The 19,436-nt window shown below is 42.9% G+C and overlaps 1 protein-coding gene across 1 annotated transcript in view; it reads right to left on the bottom strand.

Annotated features, from left to right (window-relative positions):
• Positions 1–15,757, bottom strand: part of LOC126249179 (serine protease inhibitor 3/4) — a 92,353-nt gene extending 76,596 nt beyond the window's left edge. The window contains exon 1 of the mRNA XM_049950834.1: positions 15,742–15,757. Within this exon, the coding sequence (XP_049806791.1) occupies positions 15,742–15,757 (16 nt within the window). The remainder of the gene's footprint in view (positions 1–15,741) is intronic.
• Positions 15,758–19,436: the final 3,679 nt, after the last annotated feature.

Here is a 19,436-nt window from a genome sequence, read left to right as displayed (position 1 = left end):
GAAGATATCGACTCCGCCTCTGCCAATTGCCAGCAGAGTACAAAAGACAGAAGACTACTCGGAAGATTGAAGAGCACCTGGTTATAGCTCATCGTCCAGGGCTGTAAGGGAACGTCGTTTAGTGAATTCTTAGAAATGAACAGACAGTAGTTGTAAATTTCATTAGCTATGTAGTGTGAAGTCTACCTACGATTATTTGTACTTTTTAACACATTTGTGTGACTTACTAATTTGTTCGAGTCTTGTAGAAGCTCCGATCCTATTACCTGACCCTGGGGCATAGCTGTGTAGCAGTGGCAGGGAGAAATTGTCTTAGCGGTGTACTGCACCAGAGCCGGCCGCGGTGGCCCAGCGGTTCTACTCGCTTCTGTCCGGAACCGTGCGACTGCTACGGTCACAGGTTCGAATCCTGCTTCGGGCATGGATGTGTGTGATGTCCTTAGGTTAGTTAGGTTTCAGAAGTTCTAAGTTCTAGTGGACTGATGATCTCAGATGTTAAGTCCCATAGTGCTCAGAGCCATTTCAACCATTTTTTTTTTTTTTTTTTTTTTTTGTACCGCACCAGAAGCCGTTTCACAAACTCTTGTCTCCACAGCAGCAGCGACGAGACTTTTACAAAACAGGCGACGAAGTTTTACAAAGGAACACCACAGACCTACTTTACTGCAGAAGGTCGCATCCATTAAGGGAGCTGCAACCTCTTCGGATTCTGCACGTGGAGTCACTTCTGGCACTACAGCCATAGAATAAGACCCACCCGCAACGTCCGAAACATCGCACTGGTGGTCAGAAGTCAGGACTGAAAAACACCAACTCATGCTGCACTGCAACTACAGCACCGTGATGCAGCGCCAGAGTTATACAGTGAAGTGACAGAAGTCATGAGATACCTCCTAGTATTGTTCCGGATCTCATTTTGTCCGGAGTAGTATGGACGTAACAAGTAGTGGCAATTCCCCTGCAGAAATATTACGCCAATTGCCTCTATAAAAGTCAATCATTGCGAAAGTGTTGCTGGTGCAGGATCTTGTGCACGAACTGACCTCTCGATTATGTCCTACAGATGTTTGGGATTCATGTCGGGAAATCTAGGTGGATAAATCAGTCGCTTGGATTGTCCAGAATGTTGTTCGAATCAATCACGAACAACTTTGGCCTGGTGACATGGCGCATTGTCATCCACAAAAATTCAATCGTGGTTTGGCTGCAAATTGTCTCCAAGCAGCCGAACATAATTACCAGTATCTGATCGGTTCGGTTCAGTTCATCTACATCTACATCTACATCCATACTCCGCAAGCCACCTGATGGTGTGTGGCGGAGGGTACACTGAGTACCTCTATCGGTTCTCCCTTCTATTCCAGTCTCGTATTGTTCGTGGAAAGAAGGATTGCCGGTATGCTTCTGTATGGGCTCCAATCTCTCTGATTTTATCCTCATGGTCTCTTCGCGAGATATACGTAGGAGGGAGCAATATACTGCTTGACTCTTCGGTGAAGGTATGTTCTCGAAACTTTAACAAAAGCCCGTACCGAGCTACTGAGCGTCTCTCCTGCAGAGTCTTCCACTGGAGTTTATCTATCATCTCCGTAACGCTTTCGCGATTACTAAATGATCCTGTAACGAAGCGGGCTGCTCTCCGTTGGACCTTCTCTGTCTCTTCTATCAACCCTATCTGGTACGGATCCCACACTGCTGAGCAGTATTAAAGCAGTGGGCGAACAAGCGTACTGTAACCTACTTCCTTTGTTTTCGGATTGCATTTCCTTAGGATTCTTCCAATGAATCCTAGTCTGGCATCTGCTTTACCGACGATCAACTTTATATGATCATTCCATTTTAAATCACTCCTAATGCGTACTCCCAGATAATTTATGGAATTAACTGCTTCCAGTTGCTGACCTGCTATTTTGTAGCTAAATGATAAGGGATCTATCTTTCTATGTATTCGCAGCACATTACACTTGTCTACATTGAGATTCAATTGCCATTCCCTGCACCATGCGTCAATTCGCTGCAGATCCTCCTGCATTTCAGTACAATTTTCCATTGTTACAACCTCCCGATACACCACAGCATCATCTGCAAAAAGCCTCAGTGAACTTCCGATGTCATCCACCATGTCATTAATGTATATTGTGAATAGCAACGGTCCTATGACACTCCCCTGCGGCACACCTGAAATCACTCTTACTTCGGAAGACTTCTCTCCATTGAGAATGACATGCTGCGTTCTGTTATCTAGGAACTCCTCAATCCAATCACACAATTGGTCTGATAGTCCATATGCTCTTTCTTTGTTCATTAAACGACTGTGGGGAACTGTATCGAACGCCTTGCGGAAGTCAAGAAACACGGCATCTACCTGTGAACCCGTGTCTATGTCCCTCTGAGTCTCGTGGACGAATAGCGTGAGCTGGGTTTCACACGACCGTCTTTTTCGAAACCCATGCTGATTCCTACGGAGTAGATTTCTAGTCTCCAGAAAAGTCATTATACTCGAACATAATACGTGTTCCAAAATTCTACAAATTCAGTTGGAGCAGGAGTCAGGCCATTCCATGTAACCACGGTCCATACCTTTATGGAAACACACCACCACCAGTGCCTTGTTGGCTAATTTGGTCCGCCGCTTCGTGGGGTCTGCACCGTACTCTGACTTTAGTATCAGCTCTTACCAGCTGAAATTGGGATTCACCTGACTAGGCCACGGTTTTCCAATTTAGGGTCCAGCCAATATGCTCACGCGCCAAAGACAAGCACTGCAGGCGATGTCGTGCTGTTAGCAAAGGCACTCGCGTCGATCGTCTGGTGCCGTAGCCCATTAATACCGAATTTCGCCGCACTGTCCTAAAGGATACGTTCGTCTAACGTCCCACATCGATTTACGCGGTTATTTCTGCCAGTGTTGCTTGTGTACTAGAAATGACAACGCCACTGCTCTCGGGTGTTACGTGAAGGCCGTCGGCCACTTCGTTGGCCGTCTTGAGAGTTAATGCCTAAAATTTGGTGTTTTCGGCACATTATCGACACTGTGGATCTCGGAATATTGCATTCACTGAAGTTTTCCAACATGTTATTTCACATTCACCTAGCGCCAACCACCATTCCGCGTTCAGAGTCTGTTGCTCCCATCGTTCGTCCGTAATTACGTCAGAAACTTTTTCACATAGATCAGAGTCAAATGACAGCTCCGCCAATACACTGCCCTCATATCTTGTGTACGCGTTACCACCGCCATTTGTATATGTGCATAACGCTATCCCATGACTTGTCACCTCAGTGACATATCACTACAAGCAGTAGTACCCAGAGTATTTGTGGCCACGAAACCTATGCTCTTGCAGACTTTCTGTATGGCACGGTGGCCGATATTGCTCTTCTTCGGGGAGTTACCACCACCGATATCACTATTGCAGGTTATATAGCCATTTTTAACGTGCGTAGAAAAAAAAAGTTCTACTAGACTGCAATCCTGATTCGTGACGTCATTCCTCTTACTAATGTCCAGCGTCATCTTAAAGCTTGACGTATGTCATGTACGGTCAACGAAATACAAATAATAAACCTCTATGCTCCATCAGGCTCAAAGAAGACAAACGTTCCCTGTTTTCTAATGTGAGCTACCAGGAGTTCTCTTCACCAATGGTGATCCGCCACTCATTGCTGGAGACCGACTGCGTCCTCTATGCCTATGATCAGTCGACCAACTTTATTAAGTGTCTAACTAGAAACTCTAGTCGCCGGTCTTCATCTAGTTGACAAAAGAGAACAGTTTCACGGCCCCCGCTTCTCATTTACTGTTTGTCCCACTGTGCAGCAAGCAGGCTGAATAGGATATGTCTCTCCCGATCTGTAACCGCATGTGACGAGCGATGGCATAGCGCCAATCAGTTTTTCTGACCACTGTGCCTACTCTTGTTTTATAAATCTTCAAAGAAGAGAGGTCTTTCGTGGTTTCGGCTACTGGAAGATGAATATTGATCTCCTGCAAAACCCCAAGATTAGAAATGACTTAAGACCTAATTGTGATCAAGCTCTTCTACAAAGACACTGTCATTCCGATGCTTTGACATCGTGGATTCGCTACGAAAAGCCTTGGCTTTTGTCAATAATGAAAAAATATATCAGGCGAAACTGTTATGGTGAAAACGAGCATAGAATTTTACTATGAATGTATCAGGAACCTTTACCGGTGCAACACATGCAAAGATCAAGTTTTCTTAAAGCTAAAAATCACTGACGTGTTGCAAAAGCAGCTCTCTGGAGTCTTTCTTCAGGCTCAACCAGAAGACGTAGCTGCCGAGAAAAAGGGTATCGCCGTTCAATGTTTTTGCGCCTTGCACGCTAACGGAAAGTTCAACTAATACTGAAGTTGTGAATGCCTCCGGCTAGCGAGAAGTTACCCAGAGAGGAACTGTGACTGTGCGAATGTGGAGAGCCTGTATAGGGGGAGAGTGGCCAACCCGACGATACGGCGGCCATTTTTCTGCCAAACTGCGGGTGGGACTTTTGAATGGTCAGTAGTGGAGTACACACTCACATAATCAAAAGCACAAGACAATATGGCGAAATATTTCGTTAAATGCCTTTCTTTACAGCTATAATATACTCATAGTAGCCTACTACGTACAGCACAGTGGCTGTAAAACTTATTCGTTACTTGCATTTATCTCCTTTAAAGTTCGTTTACTAGACGTATTGCAATGAAAGTAACGTAAATAACAAAAGAGTGTCTAGCATTTGTTTTGTATCGGAAGTGCATAACGCTAAAGATTTAACGTACCTGTATTACGTCAGATGAATGAAAGTCGTAAGCAGTTGTTTACAACCAAATGCAGCACAACCTGGCATCGTTTACGAACGTCTGCAGTACGAATTACAGATGTCAAAAACAATACTGTATAATTATTAACGTGTTTATTTCAAACATATAGGCCTACCGACTTCATCACAAAATGCTTCATTATTTCAACTCGTATTTAAGATCGCAAACGTTAATTACGTACTAAAAACAATATACAACTAAATCGAATATGCATGCACAACGCACAAAAAGTCTCTCAGTAATTCAAATACCTTTTAATCGTTTCCAAAAGTCCTCCGAACTTCAACTCAAAAGCACGGTGAACATAGGAAGCGCGAGAGACGTTTGGCAGAAAAATGGCGGCAAAGCTAATGAACCAATCACGGGCAACTTCACCTATGGCCAGTCTCTCTGTATACAGGCTCTCTATGCCTATGCGTGCTACAGTGCCCCCTATGACAGGCAAAATATCGATCGCCCTTGTCACACAGTGCATAGCACTATCCAAGAACCCATGCAAGAAGTAGATAGAATCACTCTGAAAGCTCCATTCACAACTGACGAAATTGAGAACGCAACCTTACGCGCAGTGAAGGGAAGGTCGCCAGGGTCTGATGGCCTCTGAGCAGAAATTTGCCAGTGTTATTACACGCTCAGAGACTTCCTTCATCCTATTGCTAATGGCATTTGGCGAGGCGACAAAGTACCCAACTCTATGAAAAATAAAGTTTAGTAGTGCTCATGGAAACTGGCCGGAGCGCGCATGTATGCAGATGGCGGCCTGTCACGCTACTTATGTAGATTTTAGAATCATTACGCGCGCGACCAAGATTCGTATGCAATCAATCTTTGAGAAGACTATACAGCTACCAACATTGTGCCAACACGTAGAAGCACTCTTACGGCAGTGTGTGGAATACAGAACGTGATATTCTCCGCAGCAGCTGCCGGAACTGAAGGAGGAACTTTATTTTTAAACTTTTCAAAAACAATTGACAGTGTGAGCCACGAGTTTAATAGAAGCGTTGATGAATATGGGAATCAGCACTCGTATTAAGGCAATCCTCCACGGCACGTAATCAAATGCTTCCTCTGCAATTTTAATCAATCGCCACTTCATAAAATTTCCCCGCATTGGTCGGTCTGTTTCTCTGTCCGCCAAGTATGCCAGCTGCCGATGACTCTGTATGCTAAAGCCTTTCAATCACTAATAAATTTCATTGGGAACAGAACACGTGGATCTGCTGCACAACATACGCAGACGACGTGTTTCTCTCTTCCGAACAAGACCTGGCCTCCCTGGAAGACCTATTTTTAAATCTACTTGAAGGCGTCTTGTGCTCGAACCAACACTACGAAGACGACCATACCTCCCCTCATTGGGTGCTTTCGCAAGACTCCTGAGGTGAGACGGGCCGAGCAACAAAGGTCACACCGTTCTCTGATCATCTACTGGGAGACCATACATGACCGCACGTTAACTAAGAATATGTGAACCTTCCGAATCGCATCATGGCCACGTTGAATTTGCACTTTGGCAGACACCTGACATTTCTACAAAAGTACAATTATCCGTCGCAAGCAAAATTTACCATACTGCCCAAGTACTTCCGCTCTCTGAGGTCTGGCGGCGAATACTCACCTGGCATTTAGCTGCTTTCTTCTCCGTGGCAACAAGTACAGTTCGTGGCACTCATCCTGCCTCGCTCACGGGTGGTCTTGTCTCATCAGAATTAGAAACAAAGTCGCGGCGCTCCTCATCAACCTAATGCGAAAATAAATATGGTGTCAGGGCGCATCCCTTCTGCACAGTCTCTTAACCAGCATGAGACCAACGAGCACAGTGCCACTGATCTACCTCGCTACGATTCCTCCGGAATACCAACTCATCCAGATATATTTTCTTGAATTTAGTTATGTTCGCGCCAGTATCCCAGAAACTCAGATTCTTAAGAAGACGATATATACACTACTGGCCATTAAATTTGCTACACCAAGAAGAAATGCAGATGATAAATGGGTATTCATTGGACAAATATATTATACTAGAACTGACATGTGATTAAATTTTCACGCAATTTGGGTGCATACTTTCTGAGAAATATATACCCAGAACAACCACCTCTGGCCATAATAACGGTATTGATATGCCTGGGCATTGAGTCAAACAGAGCTTGGATGGCGTGTACAGGTACAGCTGCCCATGCAGCTTCAACAGGATACCACAGTTCATCAAGAGTAGTGACTGGCGTATTGTGACTAGCCAGTTGCTCGGCCACCCTTGACCAGACGTTTTCAGTTGGTTAGAGATCTGCAGAATTTGCTGGCCAGGGAAGCAGTCTAACATTTTCTGTATCCGGAAAGGCCCGTACAGGACCTGTAACATGTGGTCGTGCATTATCCTGCTGAAATGTAGGGTTTCGCAGGGATCGAATGAAGGGTAGAGCCACGGGTCGAAATACATCTGAAATGTAACGTCCACTGTTCAAAGTGCCGTCAATGCGAACAAGAGGTGACCGAGACGTGTAACCAGTGGCACCCAATACCATCACGCCGGGTGATACGCCAGTATGGCGATGACGAATACACGCTTCCAATGTACGTTCACCACGATGTCGCCAAACACGGATGCGACCATCATGATGCTGTTAACAGAAAAAATGACGTTTTGCCATTTGTGCACCCAGGTTCGTCGTTGAGTACACCATCGCAGCCGCTCCTGTCTGTGATGCAGCGTCAAGGGTAACCACAGCCATGGTCTCCGAGCTGATAGTCCATGCTGCTGCAAACGTCGTCGAACTGTTAGTGCAGATGGTTGTTGTCTTGCAAACGTCCCCATCTGTTGGCTCAGGGATCGAGACGTGCCATGCGGATAAGATGCCTGTCATCTCGACTGCTAGTGATACGAGGCCGTTGGGATCCAGCACGGCGTTGCGTATTACCCTCCTGAAGCCACCGATTCCATATTCTGCTAACAGTCATTGGATCCCGACAAACGCGAGCAGAAATGTCGGGATACGATAAACCGCAATAGCGATAGGCTACAATCCGACCTTTATCAAAGTCAGAAACGTGACGGTACGCTTTTCTCCTCCTTACACGAGGCATCACAACAACGTTTCACCAGGCAACGCCGGTCAACTGCTGTTTGTGTATGAGAAGTCTGTTGGAAACTTTCCTCATATCAGCACGTTGTAGGTGTCGCCACCGGCGGCAGCCTTGTGTGGATGCTCTGAAAAGCTAATCATTTGCATATCACAGCATCTTCTTCCTGTCGGTTAAATTTCGTGTCCGTAGCACGTCATCTTCGTGGTGTAGCAATTTTAATGGCCAGTAGTGTACAATCACGGAAAAGGACAGACGTGGAAACACTATTGAAGAATGGGAACCGCAGGTGAACTGGACAGTTGTGTGGCTAAATATTTACCAGTCTTACGGCCTTCACGGATTCGCTTACGATGGTATCTATCACTGACAAAATCCCTACTACAGACAAATTGCCCAGAATCCCCCTCAATGTAACAGCCGCCTGCCACAAAGGCGGAAACGTTGACTCGCTTGCACACGGAATTGTTTCCGGAGCAGCGCAGGACATGTGGGACTTTCTCAGCTACCGACTAGCCATCATTGATGAGACGAACGCACGCTATCTGTACGTCCGAGAACTGATCCGGCCTGACCGCACGCGATACCCTATTACTATACAAAATGCAGCACTATGGCTGATCGTACATACAGCTAGCTACACTGAAAACCAAGACTCCACATTCTCACAATATTTGTCCTATATTGAAGGACAATATTTTCGGATTGCACGGGGTGACAATCATCGGAAAACATTTGGCAAAATGTTGTATATGAGGATCAAGGAATCACCCCAGTTAATAGATAACCGACGAAATGATCAAACAAACTACAGAAGAGACTTGCATTGCTATGGCTATGATATGTAAGTTATACATGTGTGTGAATAGCAACAGAAGTTGGCAACAAAGAAGAAACAAGTACTTGGGTAAATATAAATTTTCTCAAAAGAAGAAAAAGGACGATTGACTTTTGCCCACTAGATAGATGAACATAATATTATGTCATGATAAACAATAACAGAAGATTGCTTTACTAAAAGAATTTTTTTTTACAGCAGATATAGTAACTTCCCTCCATTATGTTCGGAAAAACGTTCATTTTCTTCTCACTTGAGAAGATATACGTTTTATTCAGCCTAGAGTAATATATGACTGAATTTAGTTAACTGTTTTGCTTTGGAACAGGAAGTTAATGCATTGTGAAGTCGGAAGAATGACAAAATTATGTTTTGTGATATCAACATTATTTCATTATGAGGTCATGCACGTACTCAACAAAGGCATTGAAATCTGGGCTATGAAGACACCTTTGGTGACAGTAAGGAAGGATTTAAGGGAAGCTTTGAGGCCCTAAAAAAGTAATAGTATTAAAAATGTGGGTAAGACCGCGGACCTTAAGATCGGCAACTTTGGTTCCATTCCCGCTGGTTCTTTTATTCAGTTTTATTTTATTCCTCGCAATGTTAAACGATTAATAATAAGATTTAAGTAAGTTTAAACAGTTGAATTTTTATAAGTAAAATGAATATGTTAAATTTAGTAACGATCACTAACACTGTAAGTCAAAAGGCTATAGACCACCACATTGTAGCACACTGGTAAAATTTTAGTTTGAAATATGCATTTCCCTTCTAGAAAATGCTTCCTTTCAATACCTGTAGCAAAACGCCCGACAGTTTCTGCGAAGAGTTCACAGTTACTAGGCATAAGAAGATTTCTCCCATTGTGAAGAAAGCCTACGGACATTATTTTGGAATAGAATCTAGCGATTAAGAGAAGTACTGGCAAGGCAACATTTAATAAAGGTTCCCTATTACAGTACGTCAAATATATTTGAGTAATCAACTTTGTCAAGTGAATCAAAGTCTAAAACAGAACTTAGCAAAACTACCTGCTAAGTAACTTCTACAACCTCAGGAAGCCTGTAGTAGGAATTGTGAAACACCCTTATATCTTTAATAGCATCAATGTTAAGTAAAAAGTGGCTTCTATAATACTTCAGGGTAGTAATGTGATCAATGTCAGTGAGTACTGTAAACTGTTTTTCTCTTTAATGATGTGTGTCTGCAATAACCTAATAAGTGTATATACAGCTCAGTGTGTTGTGCATTTTCATGTTGTGACAAGTCTTATTACCTTTGAAATAGAGAAAAAAGAAATAAAATAATTCTTCCGTGACGACCATTTCCAGTTGGGAATTGTGGATGGTATATTAGCTTATTTCTTCTTTCTTCGGAAAAACATATTGTATGCTCTTATTTTGACATCCTCCACCATCTCCTCCCTATGGAGATACGTGATGAAAAGTACATCTGATCTTATGAAACACCTCAATTATTGTTACGAATTTATACACCGTCTCTGAATATGGTACTGGTAACAACTGCTTTTTGTATCTCCACATTGTTATCTCCACTCCACGAAAGTACACTAAGCTTTTCGGTCACTTTTGAAGGGGGAGGCATCTCATGCACACTATAAAAATAAATGCTCATGTTGTAACACGTTTACTAACATTCTTACATATACTAACATATACTTCACCCACGTAACACATCTGCTTCTAAACTGTCACCCAAAAGGAGTGTGCCTACGACCAATCCCACCTTTGTAATTACTGTATAACACTAATTGTAATACTAAAACTAACACTAATGTCCAAGGGCTTCAGTAACAACTGAATGAAAACCACTAATGAATGGTCTAAGGAAGAGAAATAATTACAATGATGTCCTGCACAACAACTTTGTAACTACACTGAATTTGTTCGATTGGAGGTATTTTTAAGGTATTTTTAATAAGCGTTGATTACCTAGTCGCTATGGAGTAATTACAAAACTGAGGGAAAACTGAACGATATGTCTCCTTATGGAAGAGGAAAACGTAAACGCCTGCTCTGTAACAGCGATACGCGAGTCATGCTTTCCTCAGAGTCACTCCTACACGACCAAGATTGCTGGCCGCATCCTGCCCAACGCCCATTGCTTTTGTGACATGGAGCTATTAATGAAACTATGTATATGATTAATGGTTTTATCGGAAATTTGTGTGAAATTACCACGCAGTATCCATAGTAGTTACTGCGATCTTTGAATTACCTACTGTCTGGAGTTAGCCAAGCTAGCAAAAAGGGCTCAAGATTTTGATGCATCATCAAGAATATTTTATTTTGCTGTAACCGAGAGAACGACCGATTGTTCTATGACCAGTAGAAATTTGTGTTTTCTACCGTAACAACAACAGAGGAATAAGTGGCCCTATTCTCAGGCTTTTCGTAAGAGATTTCACAGGAGTTAGATGTGTCCAATTCCATCACTAGGTACATTGTTGTGACATGAAAACTTAGTGTGCTGCACGAACCAGTCACCATAAATACTTATCACCTATGAGAGACGTAACGAAGTGTTGCTTACGTACAGAGATTGTTGGCAAAAATTCCATACAGCGGGAATAGGACTCGCTACGATTCTGCTTCTGCCGTCCAGAAGCCATTAGTAGCAAGATAAAATACGCGTTGTGGATTAGATATCTACGCACATTCTGGCGTTGTAGTAACAACTACCGTGAAGACACAATGAGATATTCACTCTGCAGCGGAGTGTGCGCTGATATGAAACTTCCTGGCAGATTAAAACTGTGTGCCCGACCGAGACTCGAACTCGGGACCTTTGCGTTTCGCGGGCAAGTGCTCTACCATCTGAGCTACCCAAGCACGACTCACGCCCGGTACTCAGAGCTTTACTTCTGCCAGTATCTCGTCTCCTACCTTCCAAACTTTACAGAAGCTCTCCTGCGAACCTTGCAGAACTAGCACTCCTGAAAGAAAGGATACTGCGGAGACATGGCTTAGCCACAGCCTGGGGGATGTTTCCAGAATGAGATTTTCACTCCCGCAATAGGCAAAGGTCCCGAGTTCGAGTCTCGGTCGGGCACACAGTTTTAATCTGCCAGGAAGTTTCATACTGTGAAGACATTGGACCTCAAGGTAGCTTCGACGAAGGCATCACTCATCCTGTGGTTCAGTTTTACAACTTAATGCTGCTGTTTGTGGTGGATGCAGACTAGTGTTGTTGCAGTAGACAGTTTGGAAATACAGAAGCGTCCGATCCCGCCCGTCTGCTTTGACCCATGACGTCACAAACATGTCGGAAACGACCATAAACCACGATTCCAATATGGCGCATATAAAGTCGTTACGTACATATTATGAGGACGAAAATACATCGAAAAACAAACACGCACACGTTCCACAAAAAACCTAATGACACTAACGCGACAAGCGCTGAAATAGGGGTTTTTTGGTTCAAATGGCTCTGGACACTATGGGACTTAACATCTGAGGTCATCAGTCCTCTAGAACTTAGAACTACTTAAACCTAACTAACCTAAGGACATCACACACATCCATGCCCGAGGCAGGATTCGAACCTGCGACCGTAGCGGTCGCGCGGTTCCAGACAAGCGCCTAGACAGTTTTACACCAGGTGACATAACGGCAACCAACTACACTATGGCATGTTCTGTATTAAGTACGTGTAATTTATCTCTGAATTAAATGGCTGTTCACATGTTTAATTAACAACAACACTGCACCTAGACCTGTTACCTTTTGCTTGGTTAAGGTTTCCATTTTGTTATTTATATTCAAATCTATATTCTCGTTAATATTACAGTTTTCTTTCTAGTAGCTGAGAATAAGTAGAAAACTAAGACGAAAATTTTGAAGTGATCTAGTGAGAAACTGTACTATGGCTTATGGAGAGCCAACAAATGTTGATCGTGGATGTGGGATATTGAGAGTAGAGCATGATTTCTGTTTACTGTTTAGAAATTTTGTTATAGCTTTCAAAATGAGAACTAGCGACGGTTGTCACTGGTACGTAAACGGATTTCCTCTCCTCAATGTCGGCGATGCCTTCTGATCAACGTAGGTTATTTCTCTACGATGGGAGCGCTTTACGAAGCTTGTATAAGCGGTATCGTCTGCTGCAGAAGCTACTTCTTAAGACTGGTGATCGTGAGAATTCAGTTCTGAACCCAATGTAACTGAAAACGGTTCACCGGAAGAGACTTGGAGAGGTTTCCGAAAGTCAAACTCAAGAAGCGACAACAGTCAGTCGGTTTTACCAGTTTATAACCAGATATTAAGGTGGATATGCGAGCTTGACGTCATCTAGTGACGACACTCGCCTGCGCAACATAATGTTGTCAAACGTTTGACTTCGACTGAACACCGCACTAGCTTTTGCTTCTGGTGAGTTGCTCCCTTCAAGAGAAGTATTGTAAAGGGATTCCCTTTTTCCATACTGCGTGCGTATGTGTAACTATGTAAGGTAGCGCAAAACATCTTTTCACAACCGCACAATTCAACTTGTTTTATTTGGAAATTGTCTATACGCTGACGGCGCTGTATTTAGGGCTACAACATTTCTGGTGCAGTTCTGTTAAGCTCACAGATGGCCAGTATAATATTAATCACTTATTTCGTAGCTATTGACGTAGGACACTCTTTAGATAGGCTCATGCAGCCGCGAGCGTGCTACGTAGTGACATACATTGCATGGAATTTTAACAACTTAAAAACGAGTGAGGTCTAAGACGAAGGTTGACGTCCTTATGTTACGCAACAGTCTGTGGCAGACAAAAAAATGGCTCTGAGTACTATGGGACTTAACATCTGAGGTCATCAGTCCCCTAGAGCTTAGAACTACTTAAACCTAACTAACCTAAGGACATCACACACATCCATGCCCGAGGCAGGATTCGAACCTGCGACCGTAGCGGTCGCGCGGTTCCAGACTGAAGCGCCTAGAAGCGCTCCCCCACACCGGCCGGCTGGGGCAGACAGAAGTGAATTTTAAATATCCAGGGACTGTAATCAATCTGTAAATACCATCTGTGCAAAACTTTCACTGAGCAAGATTGCAGTGTCAACAGTATAAATTTACTTTCTAGAAGGATTTCTGTGCTTTCTTCCAATTTCAGAAGGAAGAAAAGGAATGCTTTACGTCCAGCCGACTATGAGGTGATTAGACACCGTGTACAAGCTCTGAGTGATGAAGGAACCAACTCGGTATTTGCTGTATGCGATTTAGGGAAACCTAAATATTGATGACCGTACTGCGATTTAAGTCACGAACACCCGTACTCTAAGTACAGTGTCTGACCACTGCCTCACATGGCTTTAGACATTCGAGCTATTGTAACTGGCTTCGGCTTCGCAACTGTATGGACGGTAACACTCCCCTCCATTCCCCCTCCCCCCAGATGCACCAGTAATATAAATAGAAATAACATTGATTAGGTTCCAATCGCTGCTGAGGACGTTCGAAACACAGTAACACAGGTAAGGCATATTTAAATTCTCACCGGTGCTTGAGGCGGCACTGCATTCCCCGGTTGGGGATACAACGACCCTACATAAACAAAGGACTCTTCTGAAGTATCTAGTACTAAAAAAAAAAAAAAAAAAAAAAAAAAAAATTATTTGAACCTTTCATCTAAAGTGGGTCACATCGCTTCGTTTACTGCAGGTACTGTTTAGACAACACCCGCCTTCCTGAAGTATTATGATGCACAGATATACATATTCACTTTGTTTAGTAAAAATTACGTACTGGATTCCCTTGCACTTTTCATAGTTTATGTATCAATATAAGTATACAGTATGTACCAAAATACTCATTTGTCCGCTTTCTAAATATCGGTATTCTGACTTTACCTTGCAATATTAGTCTTATGATGAAAATTGCATTAAACACGGCAAAGTATGTTTAAATAAGTCTTAGACGTAAACATTAGGCTACTCTACAGTTCAGTCTGTTACCACAATCTTTATTTGCCATTGAAATCCGTTCACTTCGCCGACTCAATCGAATTACCTTCCAGTCTAACCGAGACCTACACCACACATCAGTGTCACCATAATCAAGATTTCAGAAGGGTTCCATATGACTATCTAGCCCTTTGGTTAATCTGAATATTGTGATAAATATGCTTCAATATTTATCGTTTATCATTTCATAGTACCACATTACAAAAACTGTTTCAAGTGTTTGAACTGCTTTACCATACTTGCCTTTAATATACAATGAAATCTGAAAGACTCACTGGTTTACAGTGCAGGCAGGAAATGCCGCTTACATACATCAGACCACACGAATCATTAACTTCCACTACCTTTGATCTACAGCATATTTGCATTGAACTGATCAAGTAATAACATAGTAAAACCTGAAATCATCAGATAAAAGTAAACATTGTACCTGTGCTATAGGTTAGAAAAAACTAAATTCTTTAAATACGCCATTAACTACCTGTACGTAACTTAAGTCTTATTATTTGTGAATATTTTTCTTGAATCTCAGCCACAGTTGCTCAAAATTTCACCACGAACGGTTTCGGCTGTTAGGCTGTTTACAGTGGTGACAAATTAACAACAAAAAGCTATTCTGTCACGTTGAGTGCACGCCAACTGATGGAGGGGCTTCCGTTGTTCAGCTGTAAACATATAAAACGACCTACAAGCCTAAACCGTCCGTGGAGAAGTTCTTGTGCAGCTCGTGCTGCAATTCAGTAAAAATATTCCTTACAGTAACGTATACCCTGTGTCGAAGAAAAATAGTGGACAAAATAACGCGTTAATAGTTACACAGTCCATAAACTGTAATAATACTTCAGAGTACACTTAATATTGTGGGGTCTACGTTAAAAAGTCACCAATTTCCACTAAAATTTGTACTACGAGTAGAAACACTGAATATGAAGATCATATCAAATTTGACCCTGCGACGCTCTGAATACAGTGTAATGTTTGCGTATGAGCTCCCTGGCGGCAGAACGACTTACCTGCGGGCAGTCCCATGGCGGAGTGTGACGGCGCCGCGGCGCTCGCCAGCTTATAGCATCAGCGGCCATTCACCCTGCCCCGGTAGCTTTTCCGCTTCGTGCAACGGTCCATCAAGGCCGAGGCACTGCCTGCCCTCAGTTGACCGCCAGAGACCATGGCCCGCTCTCGGCCACGGCCACGCCGCATCCCCAGCTGACGCGAGTACCTCCTAACGTCAAATAACAACAGCTGTTCTGCTGCATACAGACTCGCAAATGTTTTAGTTTATGCCTATAATCTGAAACCACCAGGAAGTGAGTGGTGGAGGGTTCTTCCTGTTGTACTGCGTATGTTGCTTCTATGACTTTGGATATGAGAGACTTAGGCTGTGAATTATGTTGCTACGGATCGTAAAGGACACTTTCACACTAATTTTACTCTGGGCAGTACTCGTTGTTTACTTTATCCGCAGCAATTTACGGCTTCATCGTGACAATGTCGAAATGGTATAAACCCGCTAGTATATCTTGTTGATGTACTATAAACCCTCTAATGTGGCGTTTATACAGTTTTACATACATGTTTCCGCTTTTCTCAGTGCAGCAGATTATTTCGACACTCACAAGGGGAGGCCGCCAATTGTGAAATTCAGATTCAATTCATACTGCGCATAATAAAAGCTCTTGGCCAGAGGTGTAATGTGGCAAAGCACCAAGATGCACTTCTGAGCCGTTGTCGAGAAAATCGACAGTTAAAATAAACCGTTGCGGTGAAATACTCTCTACGATTAATAATTTTCTACAGCGTCGTGGCGCAGCGGCAAGCGGTAATTTGAATCGTCCATCACCTTGCATGGCAGATGGAAAATGAACCAAAAGTTTTCCTAAAAATTTCACTAACGATACGATCACAAATGTTGACGGATATCCAACATATCGTCTAAGGAATGCCGATAATGGCGGACAACGATTTATTAAAAATATCAAAAACACAGACACTGACATTGACAACCGTTGGGTGGTGCCATATTCGCCTCTGCTGAGCTAAACATTCGATGCTCATATTAATGTCGAGTTCTGCAGTTCAGTGAAGAGCATCAAATACATTTGCAAATCTGTGAATAAGGGCAGTGTTATGGCTGTATTTAGAATTCTAAATACCAATGTGAATGCTCCTCCAATGAATAAGAACGATGAAATAACGCTCTACCAAGTTGGCCGGTACATAAACTCCATTGAAGCTGTTTGGCGCATCTTTGGTTTTCCAATTCATGAACGGGATCCAGCAGTTATTCATTTAGCCGACCACCTTGAAAACGACCAGCGCGTATATTTCACGAACGAGACAGCGATTGATCGTGCTATAAATCCCCCAAAAACTACACTCACCGAATTTTTTGAATTGTGTAATCGTGCGGATGCTTTCGGTGCCTTTGCGCGGTCATTACTCTATTCAGAAGTAACACGCTATTTCACATGGGCTCAAGCAAAAAAATGGATGCCCCGCAAGCAAGGCACACCGATTGATGCATGTCCCTGTTTGTTCAAATGAAACACCTTGGGGCGAGTATTTACAGTCAATCCGAGGCACACGAGTGCTTTTATCTTCGACTGTTGTTGGTTAATGTCACCGGTCCATTGTCATTTCAACATATACGTAAAGTGAATGGACAACGGTATACAACGTATAAAGATGCATACCTTGCACTGGGCTCGCTGGAAGACGACAACCAGTGGGAATGTATGCTTGATGAAGCAGCATTGAACTGTACAGCAAAACAAATTTGTCTACTATTCGCTGTAGTGTAGACTACATGTTTCCCGGCTCGAGCAGAGACATTGTGGGATAATCACAAAGATTCAATGACCGAGGATATATTGTATCAACATAGTACACGGTGCAACCATCTAACGATAGCATTCACCGACGCTATGTACAATGAAACATTGATTGCTATTGACGATCTTTGCATTGTCATTGCCAACTTAGGACTCAGTCATTTCGGTATGCATTCGCCAAATCGAAGTGCATCTGATTTAATGAACACTGAAATGAATCGTGAGCTGCAATACAATACTGTAGAAATGGCCGCGATTCTTACTCGCAATTACACACTGATGAATGACGAACAAAGAGACATTTACAATTGCATTATGCTCGCAGTTTCGGCAGGACAAGGTGGATTCTCTTTTATTTGATGCGCCAGGTAGAACTGGCAAAACATTCCTTATTTCGCTAATTCTCGCCGAAATACGATCAAATAATGGCATCACATTGGCCGTTGCATCATCTGGCATTGCGGCAACTTTATTGGATGGAGGCAGAACAGCTCATTCAGTATTTAAGCTGCCATTAAATATTCAAAATACGACAGACGCAGTGTGTAACATAAAAAAACAATCGTCCATGGCCACAGTGCTGAAACAGTGTAAAATTATCATCTGGGATGAATGCACTACGGCACATAAATATTCCCTTGAGGCGTTGAACAGGACATTGAAAGATATAAAAAACAACGACAAACTATTTGGCGGCACTCTGTTACTCCTATCAGGTGATTTCAGACAAACACTTCCCGTTATTCCACGTTCAACGTACGCTGATGAGATCAAAGCTTGCTTAAAATTATCGCCACTGTGGCGTAATGTTGAAAAAGTACAACTGAAAGTAAAAATGCGCATTCAAATGCTTCAAGATCCATCTGCCGAAACATTCTCAAAACAACTGTTAGGTATCGGCGATAGAAAAGTTACTATAGATGAAACTGGATGCATAAAATTACCGACCGATTTCCGCACAATCATTAATTCGCAAGATGCTCTCATTGACCAAATATTTCCCGATATACACACTTAATACACTAATCATGAGTGGCTGGCAGAAAGAGCAAGTTTAGCAGCAAAAAATGTGGACGTCAACGAATTGGATTTCAAGATACAACAGCTGTTGCTAGGGGACGTGGTGTCATCCAAATCTATTGATACTGTTTGCGATGCCACCGAAGCTGTGAATTATCCAACAGAGTTTTTGAACTCATTAGATTTACCAGGCATGTCACCGCATAATTTACAACTGAAGGTTAGATCTCTCGTTATTTTGCTTTGTAATTTGAATCCCCCACGGCTGTGTTCAAAAATGGCTCTGAGCACTATGGGACTTAACATCTATGGTCATCAGTCCCCTAGAACTTAGAACTACTTAAACCTAACTAACCTAAGGACAGCACACAACACCCAGCCATCACGAGGCAGAGAAAATCCCTGACCCCGCCGGGAATCGAACCCGGGAACCCGGGCGTGGGAAGCGAGAACGCTACCGCACGACCACGAGATGCGGGCCACGGCTGTGTAACGGCACGCGATTAGTCATTAAAAAAAATTAATGATAAACGTTGTCGAAGCCACCATTTTAAATGGGAAATTCCAAGGTGAAAATATATTACTACCACAAATCCCTATTATTCACACATATATGCAATTCAATTTAAACGTTTTGAATTTCCAATTAGATTGGCATTTGCAGTGACTGTCAGTAAGTCTCAAGGCCAAACGATGTCTGTTAGTGGCTTAGATTTGAGCACACCATGTTTTTCACACGGACAGTTATACGTGGCATGCTCTCGAGTGGGCAAACCATCCAGTTTGTTTGTGTTAGCTAAAGATGGGATGACAAAAAATATTGTACACTTTATTGCATTAAGTATTGATATTGTTTT

The sequence above is a fragment of the Schistocerca nitens genome, chromosome 3, assembly GCF_023898315.1.
Source record: "Schistocerca nitens isolate TAMUIC-IGC-003100 chromosome 3, iqSchNite1.1, whole genome shotgun sequence".
Lineage (NCBI taxonomy): Eukaryota > Metazoa > Arthropoda > Insecta > Orthoptera > Acrididae > Schistocerca > Schistocerca nitens.
The sequence above is the reverse complement of the archived record's forward strand: the minus strand, read 5'-3'. Positions and strand labels throughout refer to the sequence as shown.